This window comes from Siphateles boraxobius, unplaced genomic scaffold (assembly GCF_051911475.1).
Source record: "Siphateles boraxobius isolate OS27281-9 unplaced genomic scaffold, OSU_SipBor_1 5, whole genome shotgun sequence".
In the NCBI taxonomy this organism is placed as follows: Eukaryota; Metazoa; Chordata; class Actinopteri; order Cypriniformes; family Leuciscidae; genus Siphateles; species Siphateles boraxobius.
Genome location: NW_027509141.1, coordinates 31,832,772 through 31,851,228, shown reverse-complemented (window position 1 = coordinate 31,851,228; position 18,457 = coordinate 31,832,772). Strand labels below are relative to the sequence as shown.

At 37.0% G+C, this 18,457-nt stretch overlaps 2 protein-coding genes and 1 long non-coding RNA gene across 3 annotated transcripts in view; all 3 read right to left on the bottom strand.

Moving 5' to 3' along the window:
- LOC143711405 (uncharacterized) overlaps positions 1 to 18,457 on the bottom strand; it is a 111,104-nt gene that overhangs the window by 45,913 nt on the left and 46,734 nt on the right. The window lies entirely within an intron of this gene.
- On the bottom strand, positions 2,437 to 5,095 carry LOC143712129 (uncharacterized). Its single transcript, XR_013195006.1, has 2 exons — positions 4,901 to 5,095; positions 2,437 to 3,222 (listed from the first exon to the last, which is right to left on the bottom strand). It is a non-coding gene; the product is annotated as an uncharacterized LOC143712129 (long non-coding RNA).
- On the bottom strand, positions 7,822 to 11,973 carry LOC143711849 (uncharacterized). The gene is made up of 9 exons (XM_077203919.1): positions 11,859 to 11,973; positions 11,683 to 11,745; positions 11,383 to 11,460; positions 11,229 to 11,247; positions 11,030 to 11,081; positions 10,842 to 10,914; positions 9,042 to 9,137; positions 8,086 to 8,135; positions 7,822 to 7,971 (listed from the first exon to the last, which is right to left on the bottom strand). The coding sequence occupies exons 5-9, from the start codon at positions 11,063 to 11,065 to the stop codon at positions 7,888 to 7,890; spliced, it is 339 nt and encodes a 112-aa protein (XP_077060034.1). The 5' UTR covers positions 11,066 to 11,081; positions 11,229 to 11,247; positions 11,383 to 11,460; positions 11,683 to 11,745; positions 11,859 to 11,973; the 3' UTR covers positions 7,822 to 7,887.

The window sequence follows — 18,457 nt, the reverse complement described above, 5'->3', positions numbered from 1 at the left end:
CGGGACAAATTGAATAATCACATTAAAATCCACTTTAAAAAGGCTGTTGTTCATGGAGGTATGAACATCTGGAGTTATTTTTTAATATACAGTGGCAATAGATATTACTTTATGCATTTGGCAGACGCTTTTATCCAAAGTTACTTACATTGCATTTCAAGGTACACATAGTAGTCCCTGTGGAATTAGATGGTTTTCTGCATGAATTAGCCATAAAAAATTAATTTATCTTCATTAATGTCTAAAGGTTAAACAAACAATGCACACTGAAACTTAAGCTCACAAAACACAAACAATTATATATATTTGTGTATTTGTATTTTGTTATAATAATATTTTATATATATGAAGTCATCCAATTAAACATTTAAACACACAACAGGGATACGTTTGGGTAGGGTTGGAGTTACACTCTGAAGCACAGGAACTGAGTGCTTCCTTTTTCCCCGTCATATTTCACATTTCATCATATAATTGTTGGGTATGGTCTATGAAAAAATTTGTTGGTTGAGTAGCTATTAAAAATTATTTTCAATTAAATCAAATGTTCAAACGCTCAAGCTTTGTTTTCATTGTATTATTTTTGTTTTAAGCTTTGTTCAATTTACAGTTAGTCATTTGACTCCACAAAACAAATGGATAAAGTATAATTTTAACTTTTAAAAAACGATTAACATTTGTTAATAGTACTAGTAGGCTATATTGTCTTTTGTTAATAGGACAGAACATAATTCTTATCTTTTATACCATTTGATATATATATATTTTTTTTTTTATATATTTTTTTTTTTTTATATTTATGCATATTTTTTTTTTCAATTAAATCATTTTTAAAAAAGTCTTTATAATAAGGTTGTTTTAAACTTTAAAACGTTCCAAAACACTAAAGTAGCGCAATGTCTTGCCGCGCCCACTTCCGGCTTCAGACTGTTAGGCTCGTGCTGTCGTCCTTACACTGCTATGACGTATGGTTCTGCGGCTCTGCAGTTAGACCTATCTCTTTTTGACACTGTCTCTTTGATACACTGCAGTTTTTAGGAGAAAATACTCAGCAATGCTGTTGACTGATGAATTTGCACATTGTTTGGCTTTGAGTATATTAAAAACACCACATAGACATGAACAACATTAAAAACTTGATTTTCATCAAAGGGGGTCTTTAAATCCATTTCTTATGTTTGGCAAAAAAAAGAAAGAGAGTCTCTTTCTCATGCACTTCAAAAATGCATTTCCATTGTTCTGATAGCCTTTATCAGCATATATAGCCTACAGCAGCACCAAGAGTTAGCCTACTTTCATATGAACATGTGCAGATGTAAGTGTATTCTATTGTACACCAAATAAGGTGTTTACGTGACACATAATTCTAATTAATGGAATAATCAGGTTATTACAATCATGTTCATGAATTTTAATGACATTGCTAAAGTAAAACTGCTTTAAGGTTGTAGGTTCATGTGTCTGCTGTGTTCTACTAAAACACAAACATATCACACAGGCTGAAATTCTGCATTTTAGACAAATGTTTTTTCACTACAAATGTGGACATACAGTATTAAATTCAAATTAAGTAACAAAGATCACTTACTGTAAGACTGAATCTCCATAAGAAGCTGAAAAGCAATGAAGATGAACAACTCCATTACAGCGAGTTTGAGACAAGAGACGAGACTCACACAATAGTTTGATTAGGAAGTAACAAGACCACAAGAAACCATATAATGTGGTCAGTTCTATGAAGATGAACGTACATCAGGAGAACACATGTTCAGCTGTATTCACTGTAACTTAGGTCAGTTCTGGGCCTCAGGCATACTGTAGGTGGGACGTTTGGGACATGTCCCCACCACTTTTTGCCATGCAGGGTCAATATTGTCCCCACCACTTTTTGAAACATCTCACAGCATGGATGTACCTAATACAAAAGAAAGAAGATATTTTGAAGAATGTCGGTAACCAAACAGTTGATGGGCCTCATTCACTTCCATAGTGTGAAAAAAAAAAAATAATAATAAAAAAAAATATATATATATATATTAAAATATATACAGGTCCTTCTCAAAAAATTAGCATATTGTGATAAAGTTAATTATTTTCCATAATGTAATGATAAAAATTAAACTTTCATATATTTTAGATTCATTGCACACCAACTGAAATATTTCAGGTCTTTTATTGTTTTAATACTGATGATTTTGGCATACAGCTCATGAAAACCCAAAATTCCTATCTAAAAAAATTAGCATCACTTAAAAATGTTGGGTTAAAAATAACCCAACGAATAACCCAACTATGGGGTGGTATAGCACCTTCCCAACTGTGGGTTATTTTAACCCAATGCATTGGGTTAAATACCAGTTGGGTTAAATTAAACCAACAGTTGAGTTAAATATTTATTTTTATTTAGGACCTTATTTTAATAAATAAAATGCACTGTTTTCAAATACAGTATTTGTTTTATTTGTATAAAACAATACATATGTTTCAACAAATATATTTTTAAATTACAAACTATATATTGGGAGTCTAGCATTTAATGTAAATATACATAGTGTACATAAATTCAAAATACACAAGTGTACAACACACATATATTATATACATATATTATTATAATAAATTCAAAACCTATGCAAATATGTACGAACAGTACACATGCAAAACCTACACAAACATGTACATTGAGTACAAATACATAAAATACACACAGCACACAAAAATTCAAAATGAACACTAAATTTAAAATTACACATTAAATTCAAAACCTATACAAATATGGACAGAATACACAAAGAACATTAAATCCTAATCACAACTTTATTAAAATGTCTTCAACTGTACACTGAATGCATTGATGCGTTATTGTAAACATGCCTTAAGTAATAAAACTACAAATACATATGTTGACTACTGGACCTAATGATGATGATGATCAAAGTTCTTAATGAGGCAGCAATGTGTTGAAGGAACTCTTCCAGATATATTAAAGTTTGCATGCTACAAAAATTCCCAAATGGGTGCAGAGGTCTTGAAATAGTTTTTCATAGATGTTAAACATTTTTTTAAACAGATCCATTGCTTGAAATAAAGTCTTCTGTTCAACTGCTTTCACACTGAATATGATAAAAACTTGCGAGTTCTCTTTGTCCCCAAGCATCAAGTCACGTGGATCCGGGCTTGTCTCACTGTTCAGATAGGCACCATGTCAGTTCCACTTCCAACCTTAAAAGAATAAATAAAGTTCAGTTGGGCATGCACTGTGACAACATCAACAGTGTTAAATTATGAAAAAGTTACATCACAGCAGTGCTGTATTGAATTAAATTATGGTCACTCTAATTAGTCATTACACCTGCTGTTAAAGGGTTAGTTCACCCAAAAATGTAAATTCTGTCATTAATTACTTGCCCTCATATCATTCCAAACCTGTAAGACTTTCGTTCATCTTTGGAACATAAATAAAGATATTTTTGATGAGTCTGAGAGGTTTTTGTCCCTTCATTGACAGCTACGCAACTATCACTTTTAAGCCCCAGAAAGGAAGCAAAGACGTCATTAAAGTGATCCATGTGACTCCAGTGGTTCAACCTCAATTTTATGAAGTGTGATGGGTGTATTCTATCCCTAAATTATAATTGACCACTTTATTTGCAAAATATTAAACTCAAACGCATGTTCACGAGAGCACCTCGACGCATGCGTGTTGTGTTAAATGCGAGAGCAGACGACAAGAGCTTGAGCGTGAACACAACAATTATGATTTTTTGCACAAAGCACTCGCGTCGGTTCATAAAATGATTCGTTCATTTTGTGTTGACCGCGCATGCACAACATCCTATAAGTTCTGTACTGGAAACAGAAATGATTAGTAGATCTCTTGAGTCTTCGGTCCAAATCTTTCGTTCTTCCCGTCAGCCCCATAGAGGCTATGCTGTCAGTACCGGAAAGAGAAATGATTAGTTCACCTCTCGAGTCTTCGGGTCTGAGTCTTTCGTTCTTTTGTCACGTGATGTGATGTGACAGCGCTGGACACATAAAGAAGTTAATAATTCCCAAACTTTCTTATAATAATTTCTTATAACTTTCTTATAGTTTTTTAACAGTAACATGCTGCGTTTTTGGTCTCAAATTATAGCTTTTTAATTTCTTTCAATTTAAGATTTTCTGTTATGATGGTTCTTTTCCATATGAATGTGGTACGAAAGTTGGTAATGCTTTAAACTTTATCTATGATGGGGAAAATCACTTTGCTAAAGATATATATTATACTTATAATCCAATAAAAACACACAGTTACGTGACATAAAACTGAACGACTTAGTTGACGACAACGAGATGAACTAATTAATTCTGTATCCGGTACCGGCTGCTTAAGCTTCAGTCTATGGGGCTGTTACGTGTAGAAAGGAATGACTCGAACCCGAAGTCGATAGACTCGAAACGTGAACAAATCAATTCTGTATCCGGTACCGACTGCATAGCTCACTTTATGAGGATGTCACGGGATGAATGAACGGCTTAGATCAGGAGGTGAGGTAAACTAACAGACTGCATAGCCTGAAATTAATTAATTAAATTAATTAATCGTTTCCGTTTCTCATAATTTGGCCATAATTTTTTGGTGAATGTGTTTGGTGAATTTGGCAATTGACATGAACGAAATGACTTGAAAAAAGGAGATTCAAAGATCCGAGTCAGTAAAATTTTCCAAACTTCCCACTACTACTGTACAGTAGCTTTCGGCAGTCTGTAAAAATATACCGCAGATTTCTTGTCAAATCTAGTTGTGTGTTTTGTGTGTTTTTTGCAGCAGTCATTATGCCACTCAGTGGGCGTAACCGTAGTCACTCGACAGTGACGTCACGCGCATACTCTCTATTCTGAACATCATTAAACTCACCATTCCAAGAAAACTGTGAAGTCTGGGATGTTCTCTAATGGTTTCTTCGATAGTTTTTGTTCCAGAGGACCAATTCCACGCACTGCAGTTTATTGAGTTGGTGTTTGTCTCATGAACTCCTCGACTTGGCTGTGAGGACTTCTTGCTTTCTTTTGCCACTCAATCATTGTCAGTCATCAGACAGCTTAGACTCTACTGAAATGAAAACATACTGTATTAAAATGAGGGAAGACAGCTGAAAAAACAAACATAAGCAATTAACTGGATCTGTAGTAGTCCCAGCACTGCACATTTGGTCTCTCTAATCATTATTCAACTTACCAGCTTGTTAGTATAGGGACTCCAAGACTGGTGCCAGATAAGGAAGACATCCAAAATGTGTACTGTTGTACACTTTCCAGGACCAGAGTTGAGAACCATTGTCATCCAGCAGTGTAAAACTTTCATTTACTCCTTCCTGTGTGAAGAAATATTTTCAGAAAAGTAAACTAGTCCTTAAAAATAAGTTTGTAAAAACCCTTTTATATATCACTTATTTCAATAGCTTACTCACCTTGAAAGGTTTCAATTAAAAGGCAGAAGATCAACTGTTGTAGTCTACTTCACAAATTAACCCATTTGTCTAAAACAAAAGTATATTACACTTAGTACAACATTTAAATAAAAGGCAAAAACGTATTATGAAAAAAGTACTATAATTGGATGCTTCAATCACTCCTGTATTAATACAGTTGCATGCACATACATGACTATTTATATAACAACATTCATTATGAATATACCACATTTCTGCCAAAATACCATAGTTGCTGTTTGTGTTACTACAGTAAATCAAGGTAAACTGTGTTTTGGAAAACATAAACTTTCTTTAACTAATCATGAACTAATCGTTTATTTGTTGCACAGTGTTTCTAATGTTTTACGCTTCAATGTTGTTGAGAATATCTGCACTTTTTCATCTTTCTTTCATCTCGGAGATTTCATCGAATTCAAACGGTTCTCACTGCATCTCACACCGCTGTTGTGGTGTCGTCTGACCGACCGATGTCTGAGCTCGCGTCGCTGGGCCGAGCTGATAAATGGTCCGTGCACTACGGTTCAAATTAGTAGAGCTCTTTCGTTCCGCATTTAGTGACAGTAGAGTCACCGGTACAAAAAAAAAAAAAGTAGTCTGGAGCACTGCTTCAGCCTGTGACAGACCATCACTAAAGTCCCTTTAATACATTTGCTATAACGAATAACGTTACCGTAAAACAGGCGTAATGCTATAGTGATTTCAGACTAGGCCTAACATTACTTATTTTATTGTAACGTTAGTAGGTAACTTACTGGTAGTACATCTCTAAACGGTTTCACTAGTATAATGTTTTAATTAATTACTTTATTACTGCTAGCGAGCTAGCGGGGATAACTAGGATTAGTTTCCCAATCGATCTCACTTCCCGGAAATCATTAAAACGGACTAAAGGCAACTTCGTTTTTAAAAAATATAAAATTCAGTTTTATACTAATTAGCAGCTATATTCAACGTTTCAGTACACATAGTTAATGTTATATAAAAATTATATGACTTACCTTTCATAATCAGGATGCAGCAGCAGCTTCTGTGTTGACTATCCTTCACTGGACCGTTAAAATTTGAACCGTCGCTGTGGAAACCGTAGGTTATTTAACCCAACAGTCGGGTTAATTCTAAAAATTACCCAACGATTTTATAAATGACCCAATATTTTGAGAAAATAACCCAACACATTGACACAATATGTTTAACCCATCGGTTGGCTTAAACAAATAACCCAACGTTTTTTACTGTGAGAAACACTACATGAATGTTGGAGGAGCTATTATACACCACGCACTGTTTCTGTGACTGTCTACTCTAAAGCATGTGAATATGACAAGTGCCATTCACTGCAAATGACATCCAGCTCCCCATCTCTGGACATAATATGGGTAGAGGTTGAGCTAGTCCAGCTTCACCTCTGTGGATCTAATGGGTGGAGCTTACCCTAATCATAGAGGATAGGGTTATGGGTAGGGTTATAGAGCTGGTAAGTCCCGCCCATCCGTAAAACTCCAAGTGGACCTCTAGGTTGAAAAAGCGTCAATGCAAGTGAATGAGAGAAAATAATTATTTTCTGATCCCGTTTGAATTGTGCCATGAATGTGAACATATGTTGTCTGTGAATTTTTTATATAATTTCTCAAGTAACGAGTTTGACAGTATATTGTATGATTCTTTGGCTAGCAGTTGTGGAATAGACATAACGAGAAAGACTACACGTCGCATATGTGACGTCACCGCATAACACATTTTCCCTCCACAAATCACGGTGCGATAATCTAAGGAATTAGATCGAGATGCCTGTGTGTTTGTCTCCCTGAAAGAAGGCGGTGAAGTGCACCAAAGACACAGGCATGTTTAGCGGGATCCGTGTGCTAGTGGTGGTGACGTATATCAAACGCGTCGAAAGCAGCGAAGAGTTGTAGTCCACAAAGTGCTCTCACACAAAGTCTAACCGTATGAAAATTCTACCCGGTAAATTGTAGCACTCTTTACACGAAAACTTATCTAAAAAATTCACAGACAACATATGTTCACATTCATTGCAAAATTCAAACGGGATTAGAAAATAATTATTTTCTCTCATTCACTTGCATTGACGATTTTTCAACCTAGAGGTCCAGCGGGGTTAGCGGAAGGGGCGGGACTTACCAGCTCTATAGTGTGCCTGATCCTTCAATTATCCATTACATCCAGAGAGGCTAAGCTGGACCTCCATTGGCTCTGCAGTGAATCTCAAGCACTTCTTACAAGGCAGTATTGGTCTAGAGAGTCTTGCCAGAGAAAGTCTTCTACTTGTTCACAGAGATCACAATGCATTCCACACCAAACAATAAATGATGGAAATAAAAATCTATTTGTCAGCTAGTAAAGATATTTTATTTATAATGAATGTACATAATGAAATTAGACTTGAGGCTCATCAGTGCATCTTCACCAAGACTTGATCTCCTGCGTTTGAATGAACTGGTTTGTCAGGGATCGTGCAGTACAGGTGGTAAACGTTCTTAAGGAAGACAACAGAAAGATTGACAAGACAGACAAGATAAATGTTTGTAATCTGTTCATGATGGACTTCTCATTTGTTTATGTGGGTTTGTGGTGTCTGTTCACATATTACCTCATTTTCCTCTGTATTGCCCTGTTTCTGTTGTTTATTGACCAAGACTTCTGTAAAGTAGAAGTGTCATTTAACTTTAAATAACATGTTTTGACCGTCAAGAACAAGCTCTCTGTAATAAAACTTGATTGTATTTTAAGCTTTGACACTTTGCCCAGCAGAATCATCTCTTCTCTGACTCATTCTGTGCAACACTGTTGTAATGAATTTAATATTTGTCCCACTTCCTCAATATGAGCTGTAGGAAACTCAGAAGTGAAGACCAGGAGACTTGGTTGTATCTTCAGCGGGATTCTTTATGGAGAACACGAGCTGTCAGTAGCTACAGTCATCAAGTCTAACTAAGGCAGTGTACATACAGGCTAAGTATTGAGAAACTTGGCCCACTCATTGTAGTTTGGAGAAACTTGGAGAAACTTGGCCCACTACATTGTAGTTTATATAGATTTTAGTGCTTTAGATATGGAGACAAAGCACCTGGGTGACGACCTTAAACAAAGCATGCAAATTAAGTATCCAGGATTAGGAACCCGTCCTAGAGTGTTACCAATCCTAATCCAATCATCATAACAATTCAAAGACTGGGACATGGGCTCCAAGAGCCATTAAAGACAAAGGGTGAGAGTCTCTTGGTGGGAACTTAGTTTAACAGCTGATATCATCATCATAATCTTAAATGCTAAATACAATGTACTCTACCTTAGTTTTTCATGTTATGTTATGTGAGGACATAAGATCAGCAGATCTTAAACAGATTCTTAAATTTGTAATCCCACAGAGCTCATCGTGATTGAGTGGGCCAAGTTTCTCAATACTTAGCCTGTATGTGAGCATCAAAAATGCTGTTTTGGACAAGTGAGGAAGATTTGAGTTGTGAAACCACAGTGTTTTTTTATAGAAAAGAACAAGAATGATTTGATTCGTCATGATATGACCACTTTAATGTTTTATCTTACCTGAGGGCTGGTAAATTGAATTTTCAGACATAATGAAAGAGCAAGTCGCTGTGGGATCTGGTGTGCTGTCCAGATGGGACTCTGGGTGTTCGAAACCTTTGGAAGAATAACAGCATGATGAAAAGGGTCAAACAGAGTCAGTAGAAAACCATCCAAAATAAGAGGACAAATGTCAAATGGCTTTGTATAAAAAATGAAACGTGTAATTTTAGAAGCTTTACGGCCCCTCATCATTGCTTTCATTGGATAGTGTAAGACTGGAAAAACTTGAAGGACTTTAAGAGAGGGCCACTCTCTGAGAAAACAAAGGAAATTAACATTTGAACTCCCCCTCATGCACTATTGAGACGAAGGTCTCACCTCCCTCATCCTAATCTACATTTCTCTCCCCCATTCTTCATCCTGGCAGAGGTCTCCCAAATTCACACAAGAATCTAAATGGTTTAATGTGAATGATTATCATCTAGTTTTATACATATTTGGTATTATTTGAAATGTCTCGGTACGACTGGTACAAATGTCTCATTCCCAAAGAAGTAAACCCAAAAGGTAATAAAGTTGTTAGGAAGTTTAGAAATATCTTCCACACCCTCCAATACGGGTGTGGAAGATATTTCTAAACTTCCTAACAACTTTATTACCTTTTGGGTTTACTTCTTTGGGAAGGTTTACTTCTTTGGGAATGAGACATTTGTACCAGTCGTACCAGACACCCTCCAATACTGGAGGGTGTGTCTTTGAGTTAACACCTTCGACCATTTGACTGAATGCTAATTTTCCACTGCTAGCAAATGGTGACTTACAGGTAAATTTCCACTGTGAATGATGTTTAGATTTGAAAAGAGGTCTACATTTACATTTTTACATTTAGCTGACGCTTTTATCCAAAGCGACTTACAATTGCTATATATGTCAGAGGTCGCACGCCTCTGGAGCAACTAGGGGTTAAGTGTCACATTGGTGTCTCACAGTGGATTCGAACCCGGGTCTCTCACACCAAAGGCATGTGTCTTATCCACTGCGCCATCACCACCCCCGGTCTAGATATATAATGAAACGCAGCGAGAGCTCAGGGCCTTTTCTATATCTGAGATCGGCCCGTGAGGCTGAGAGTTGCGAGACTCTGAGCCTCACGTATTTCTTGTCGGGTAAACTTTTTCCTCTTTGTTCTAGAGCATTTGATGTTTTGCATTGATTATCCTTGAATTGATTATGAAATTATAATGATACATTTACCTGACATATTAAATTGTGACATTTGATTATTCTAATTGACTTTGACATTATTTGCATTCAAGAGTTTAAAAGAATAGTAAAATATTCGCTCACATTTAATGATGCACAGATATCATTAAAGCCTTTTCATTTATGGAGTCAGATGAAATAACGAGAAAATACATAAGATAAAATGTATTGCATTTAACCAAAAATACTTTGCCGCGAGAAAAGACAGTAACACGCAAAGACCTTCACCGCTAATTCGAATACCGCCATTGGATCGAGTTAGACGGCCTCAAAGATTCAGAAAAATAGCTTATTTTGTGTTCCACTATAGAACAAGTTTTGAACAGCAAGACAGTGAGCAAATTATTTTCATTTTGGCGTGAGCTGTTCCTATAAGAGAAGATGTGGCTAATAATGCTGATCTGCTGAATTGAAAGAGGAACTGGTACCTGTTTCCGAGAAGCTGTGGTGATTATATGGTGTTTAACTTAGCAGATTTATTTTTCTTTCTTGGTGACATCTGTTACTAAGCTTCACGTTGTCTGAGATCATTTACTGAGAATGATGTTCTCTCACCTACAGAGACGGGCTGAGATGTGGCTGGTACAGATGTGATCAGAGAATATGTCTCTGCAGGGCCAGAACAACTCTAAAAAGCATAAAGAATAATTACGGTCATGTCCATTTCAGCAATTCCTACTCAATATGGTATTACAAATATTTATTACTTTGTGACTTAAAAACAATTATTGCAAAATACTCACCGTACCAATTCCTTGACTGGGCTCATCTGATCTCATTAATCTTATTTTATTGCTATAAGAATCAAATATTAATCTTTTATGGCATCTTTTCATGCATGCATGCATGCATATATAATAATGATAATAATAATGTTTATTTTATATAGCGACTTTCTGCAAACTCAAGGTCGCTTTACAATATGATACAAATAAAACTTACTGTTTTCTTCGTTTTTTACCTAGAAAACAATGAGCTACTGTATTATGTTCAGTTTATACTCCTGTACAGCATTTTGATCAAAATTCACCTGAAAAATGATCTCACATGATAATTTCTATTGAATATGGAGTGTACAATTATAAACTTTACTTACTTGCAAAAGAACACAGACAGATGAATCCAGTCAAAATGACACCAACACCAGTGGAAACCAGCACTATAAACCATGTGTCTGTATCAAAACAAAACCAACACTTTTATACATGTTTATGTGCATTATGATGATTAATATAGGTGAGTTAGATACATCACTCCACCTGACAACTGAAGTGATACATGTAGATTTATTTTACATTTGTTGTGTGCATGGAAATAAGTAAATGTTCTGCATAGATCAGAAAGAGAATGCAATGGTCAAATCATTTCAAATATGGAAAAGTTTTTATAATAAAACCTGTATATTGTGTTGCGTGTGGATCTTTAGGATCAGCTGTTGAAGTGTGAACACTAGAAACCTCTGCAACAGAAAGAACTCAAATGATATGCGAACATGCACTCGGATATGCATATGAAGTCACTGTAAAAAGAATTGTTCTTAAATGGCATTCTACTGATATTGATGAAAGTTACCAGTTCTGGTGGATGCTGGGGTTTTAGTAGTGGAAATGGCAGCTGAAAGTGAAATGGTAAAATAATGAACTATATGATTTACAATAAATACTATGAAAGAGTATTTTTATTGTCAGGTATACACTAAACTTTACTCATATGTTTCTGAGTTCAAAATCTTTTGCCATTTGATTGGTAATTTGGCATCTAAATATGTACCATGTTCTGATATATTGCTGTTACCAGCAGGGCCGGATTAACCATTACAGATGTTTAACACAACGTCTAAGGGGCCCTGGGCACCAGGGGCGGAGTGGCAATCGGGAGAGTCGGGAGTTTCCCCGGTGGGCCGGTAGTGTTTCGAGGCCGCGAGGGCCGGTCTGATAAAATGTATTCATTGCAAGTTCGCCATGCGCAATTGTGGCGCAAGCGAGGGGAAGAAAACAAATATTTTAGATAACGGAGCGTATATTTGCACTAAGTGCCTGCCTTTTTAGCAAAAAGACGCCCTTCACGGAATAACTACAGTGGCGCACGCGGGCGCGTGAAGTGCTAGAAAGCGCTCGACCCGAGTTCGAATCCGCCTTTTGCCGAACTCTCTCTTCTCCCTTTTCCCAACACATATGAGATGTAAAATGTATAACCTTACCTAACATAAAGGTCTCTAGCGTTATATTTTGCCAACGAACAAAAATCGAAACCATGATATGGCTTTGTGCCTTTATAAAACAGCACAAGACTTGTGTTTAACCTTAAAATGTACAAAAATTTCTTGCGGGGGAGCATGCCCCCGAACCCCCCTAGAGCCACAGAGGTCCACCCAACATATAGTTTTACAAAATTGGGAAAGAACCACCATTAATGAACTTTACTCCAGCATAGTACAACAAGGTTCCTTTTAAGTCAGTTAAACTGTAAATGCCATATTAAAATGTCCTTGGACAAAATATAAACTTGGCCTGCCTAAGGGGGGGCCTACAAGACATTGTGCCCAGGGGCCTCTGAACTCTTAAAGGGTTAGTTCGCCCATTTAAGACATGAAGTTGTATGCAATCATTACCAGCACTATAGTGTATACACACTGACCCACTCTGTTGTCACCCCCCTGGTCCGAGTTCTGACCGCTGGAAGTTTTTGAATGAAGTAATCCCGGCTACTTTCCGGGGCCACAAAACTGTGCGTTTTTACGTGAAAAAAAGATTTGCGTTTCAAAGCTTGATTAATTTAACACAAAAAAACACGCCGGGCAAAATTCATACCTCAGTTTTAATGCGGCACTATTTTCCTTCCGTTTCTATCAATCCGCGCTGCTGTCAATGTCAACAGTGCGCACGTGACGATCAGCTCTTCCATAGTGTTTACACAATCGATCGACAACAAGGTAAAAAATATTAAATTAACAATGGTGCGAACTTGTAAATTCCCAGGCTGTGACAACAAGGATGTGCCGGGATCAAAGTTCAAATTTCATCGTTTTCCTGCATCAAATATGAATATGAGACAGCTTTGGCTGGTTGCCATCGGCTACTCAGCGGGAGCTAAATTATCTCGAATAAAGGATTTTCATGTGTGTAGTGCTCACTTCAGCGAAGACGATTACATCTCCAACCAAGGAGGAAAAGGAAAAAACATGATTTTAAAGAGTTTTGCTGTACCAGTACCACGGGTAAGCTCTATTTACTAACTTTATGATCCCATGTCTAAACTGTTTTTTTTTGTGTTAAATTAATCAAGCTTTGAAACGCAAATCTTTTTTTCACGTAAAAACGCACAGTTTTGTGGCCCCGGAAAGTAGCCGGGATTACTTCATTCAAAAACTTCCAGCGGTCAGAACTCGGACCAGGGGGGTGACAACAGAGTGGGTCAGTGTGTATACACTATAGTGCTGGTAAGGATTGCATACAACTTCATGTCTTAAATGGGCGAACTAACCCTTTAATCCGGCCCTGGTTACCAGGCAGAGTAGAAGTTGATGTAAAAACTGCAGAGAAAAAAACAACAACAGTGTATTATAGTATTAAAATAGAATGTTTGAAAAAATATACACATAACACATTAGCAATTGGTAACCATGTTTAAAAAAGCAGCACAATCATGAGCCTCGTGTTTGTTGAATTCATTCTGTACTTCCCACTTACCTTCAAGGACTTCCTCTTTGAGTTACAGATGTATGAATAAACTTTAAATGAATCCCAGACATATTTTTAAACCTGACATTTGAATCCAACATATTCTACACAGTCACTTTTATCATGGGGGAAAAGTGGATGAACTTACACATGGTTTCTTTTGTTGTGTTTGTTGGCAGGTTTGTCTTGGAATAGAGATAAACTAATGTATGTATGTGTATATATATATATATCAATCGCTTCTGAAATTGGATCTAACCAGAAATGATGTTGTTAGTACTTACCAGTTCTACTGTATGTTGTGGTTTCAGAAGTGGACCTCTCCGTTAATGCTGTTGAACATAAATTGTGAAATTTGTTGTACAGAATAGTAAATGTTCAACAAGTAATCATGAGCAAGGCATCATCTACTGCATAGACAAATTACCAGTGTTATATTATATAACACTGGTAATTTGTCTATGCAGTTTCAACAACAGATGCCACTGCACATATTACTACAACAGCCATCAAAACCTGTGAGTAATTGAGTTTGTAAATCAAAAACAGCATTATTATTACTCCACCTTAAATGTATTTGGAACGGAAAAACATTATTCCTTGCTCATGATTACTTGCTGAACATTTACTATTCTGTACAACAAATTTCACAATTTATGTTCAACAGCATTAACGGAGAGGTCCACTTCTAGGGCAAGCTTTAAAGCAAAGTTTGTTTGTTAAAGACACAGGTCCTTCAAATACAATGAAGAAGCAGGTGACTTCCTAATGTTGCAAAAACACTGTTAACTTTAATCCTGTTAGTACTTTTGTAATGTGTAATTTTGGGGGGAATACAACTCCATAAACAAATGTATTAGCAGCAATTGATTTGATGATGTCTTTGATGTCTGTGGCATTGATTCAACAAAATACAAACATCTGTATGGTAATATCAATGCTTCAAAGATAGGTTGACACCATGTAAACTGTCAATCACTCACTGAGTAATTGCTCTTTATCTTCATCCTGTTCATTTTATTGCCATTATTTATAAATCACAATTAATCAATTCAGAATCAATAAGCATGTTTCTGAAAGATATTTTAATTGAAATACGTCTGCAGACCGGGCGGGCCATAGGGGGCCGGGCCTGCCCCAAAAAATGCTTGTGCCCCCCTCAACTTGAAGCACAGATAATTTAATTTTAATTAAATTTTAATATTATCATAGTTGCTAAATTTGTAATGCATTAATGTTGCATTCTTTATCATTAAAATATTAAAAATATAAAGAAACAATGGTGTGACTTAGTTTGATTGATGGGAATCTACACTGCAACAGCCTATCACGGCCTTACAAAAGAACGTTAGGCTACGTACGTGACATAGGCCTACAACTAAGCCGCTCAACTGTTACCCCGCATTTTTGAAAGCTGTTTCAAAACGAGTTTTCGCCGGCTTACTCGCTTCAGTTCCTTCCGAGTGGAATGATACTTTGACGAGGAGGTTCTTCTCGGAGAAACGCTTCCTCCCGCTGTACTGGGACTGGAGAGAGGACAGCACTGCCTCCACTTAAAGTATCTGTGAGAGTGAATTTGCGTGCGTGTGTAGGCTATGTATGTATGTGTGTGTGTGTGTGTGTCATGGCAATGCATATCCCTCTGTTGACTGCTTTAAAATGCAATGTTTGAGAGATGCTTCTAGTGTTACATCTAATATGTTGTTTAGTCAAGTGTTTTATGGATATTCATAACATTGCTTCTGTGTAATTATTGGTTATATGTTTAACGTGATGATTACGTGCTGCGCGACTAGAGTTGATTATTATAAATATACACACTGTAGGCTAATAATAATTGTGCCCCCCCCATACATTTCATATGCCCCCCTTAAGACTGAGGTCTGGCGACGGGTCTGTACGTCTGACCTCTTTCTTATCCTTTCCGTATTGCATTATACAGCCGATTGAAAGGGTCTTTAAATAGTATCTGTCTAGAAGTGTCCTATAACATTGCTAACACTGATGGCGGGTTTCTCAAGTGAATCTGTTTGAAGTGAAATAGTCCATAGTTACTAAACACATTGAAATAACGGTTTCTAACCCAGAAGAACAGAAGTGAAATAGCTCACCTTGAACTGTCACTGTGGTAGCAGGAGAATGAGATGATATTTTATTTTTGTTACACTCATAGAAGCAGTAAATGTCGACTGATGGAGGTGATTTTACATCTGCCCATCTGAGCACTTCAGCACCAGTGAGCTCGAGCTCACACTTCCAACTGGCTTTTGTATTGTTCTCATCTCTGTTTATGTAGAAATAACATTGATCCACTGTAACATCTGCTGGTGTCTCACAGATTATCTTCACTGATCTGGACTCTCTTAGGACATCTGGAAATACTTTTACAGCAGGAGCTTCTGAAACAACCCAAAAAAGACAAATAAATCATTACATCTACTTATTGACCACGTTTACATGCAGCATTTTTCAACTACGGTCCACGTTTTGGTCTAACCTTTAAACAAATGAATGCCTGGTTTCACAGACAAGGCTTTAATCTAAAACGCATGTTTGAGCAATTTTAACTGAAAGAAACTTGCACTGACGTATCCTAAAATATGTCAGTGCCAATGTTTTGTCTCAAGATGTACACAAGTAATGGGGTTTTTTTTTTTCTAAGGCACCTGTAGAAAAGATTCTTAAATGCCCTAATTTAACTAAAGCCTATTCCTGGCTTAATCTAAACCCTGTCTGTGAAATCGGGCCTTAAACTCATGTGAACAGTAAACTTTTATATGAACATCTGCAGATGTAAAGAAACAGTGGATTTTCCAAATGTAAGGAACTCAGCTTTTTGGAAATATTAATAATCAATAATATCTTGTTATTATTAATTATAAATATTTGGGTCAGTTAATTGGATTAACTTGATGTGGCTGAATTAATATTACAATCAATTAATCAGTTCTTCCAACGAACTCTTTTGATTATTAATTTATTCTAATAAAGGGTATCTTCCATGGCCACCGAAGAATAATTATTTCTTCGCCTGTACAGTACTTTGAGCCAGTAGCAAAAACCGTGATCGTAAAGTGACTTGTATTGCAAACAAAACAGAACCAAATACATATTATGTACAAGTTTTATTAACTAAATATAGATATTTATATGAATATAAATAAACTAAACAACATACACACATGAATACATAAATAGGTTAGTGATAGGATGAAATTGGAAACCGGAAGAGGGTCTATGAGAAGAACCATCAGAATTTCATTTTCACATTTCATTGAATTGAATACTTGCATTTGTAATGGGAACAATTCTTGAAGTTGTTGAAAATTGAAGTCGTTGATGGTTCCGGCAGTGTAAAGTAGAAGTTGGTTGAGCGTTCTCTTTCTCCAGGAACGCATGACTGGTTTGGTGAAGGCCTGGGACTCTGTTGAGGCCACGCCGAGCACCCAGGAGAAGTGAGGAAGTCGGAAGGATGGGTGATTGGAGTCGTTGTTGGTTGGAGTCTTTGTTCCTAAACTCTTGAGATTGTCCTTGGTTCTTTGTAAGAGAGTCATCTCTCTCCTGCCTGAGCCCATATCTGGTTGGAATCGAGGCCTGCTGGGCCCTGGGGCCCTCGTGGAGGGGGAAGGGGGTTCCCCAGTAACACCAGAACAGTGTTCCGGCTGGATGAAAGAACTAAGAGAGGGAGGTCACATGTGGAATGTCTCTAATAAGGCCTGGAGAAGATCCTCCCCTAAGGGTTGAACTCGACCAATCAGAAAGGGGACATGTCTGAGAGGGAAAGTGGCTCTTAGTTGATTTACGGATCTTTGTCCCATAATATGATTATACCTTCATTAATGCTAAAATAGCTATAACACATCCACACTGCATTCTAGAAGAAGGTGATGTACATCAAAGTGTGAGTCATTAAATGAGGATTATTTAGGTAGGAGGCATTATACAGGTGAGGTTACATTGATCGTTAGTTGGTTGTATACCAGGATACATACCATAATATATACCTAATAGTACACGAGACAGTAAACCATTTACACTGTTTCTTTCACAGTTTTATGCATGTTCATTTATAGATCAGTTAGTCTATGATTAACGCAGCAAAGTCTGTTTTAAAGAGGGTTTCTGTTTCATAGTCTCTCTCTTGAGTATGTGGTCACATTCCTCGGAGGTCGTAAAATCTCCTTATCATGCCCTGTAATATGACACTGTTTCTTTCACTTGTGTTTGTTCATTTGGGCTGTGTGAGGAGTTTCATAAACCTTTGTATATAATGAATAAATAGTATGTGTCTGATTGGTCCATACCCTACAGATCCCCCCTCTCGATCGTTGTTGTCCCCCCTCAAGGACAACCACGAGCGAAGTTGGAAGTGCAGAGAGATCGGACACACACTTGTCATAGAAGGCTGGAAGGCCATGGTGGCCTCTGGTTGCTCGTGTCTTCTGGAGCGGTGGTCGTTCCACGGCTGGTGATGTGGACAGTAGCCAAGTC

Coding starts and splice junctions, on each gene's coding strand:
- LOC143711849 (XM_077203919.1), bottom strand. CDS start 11,065: ATGAGATCAGATGAGCCCAGTCAAGGAATTGGTACG. Junction 8,136..9,041: donor TTCAATTTACCAGCCCTCAG/GTAAGATAAAAC, acceptor TCTACTTTACAG/AAGTCTTGGTCAATAAACAA. Junction 7,972..8,085: donor GCAATACAGAGGAAAATGAG/GTAATATGTGAA, acceptor GTCTTCCTTAAG/AACGTTTACCACCTGTACTG.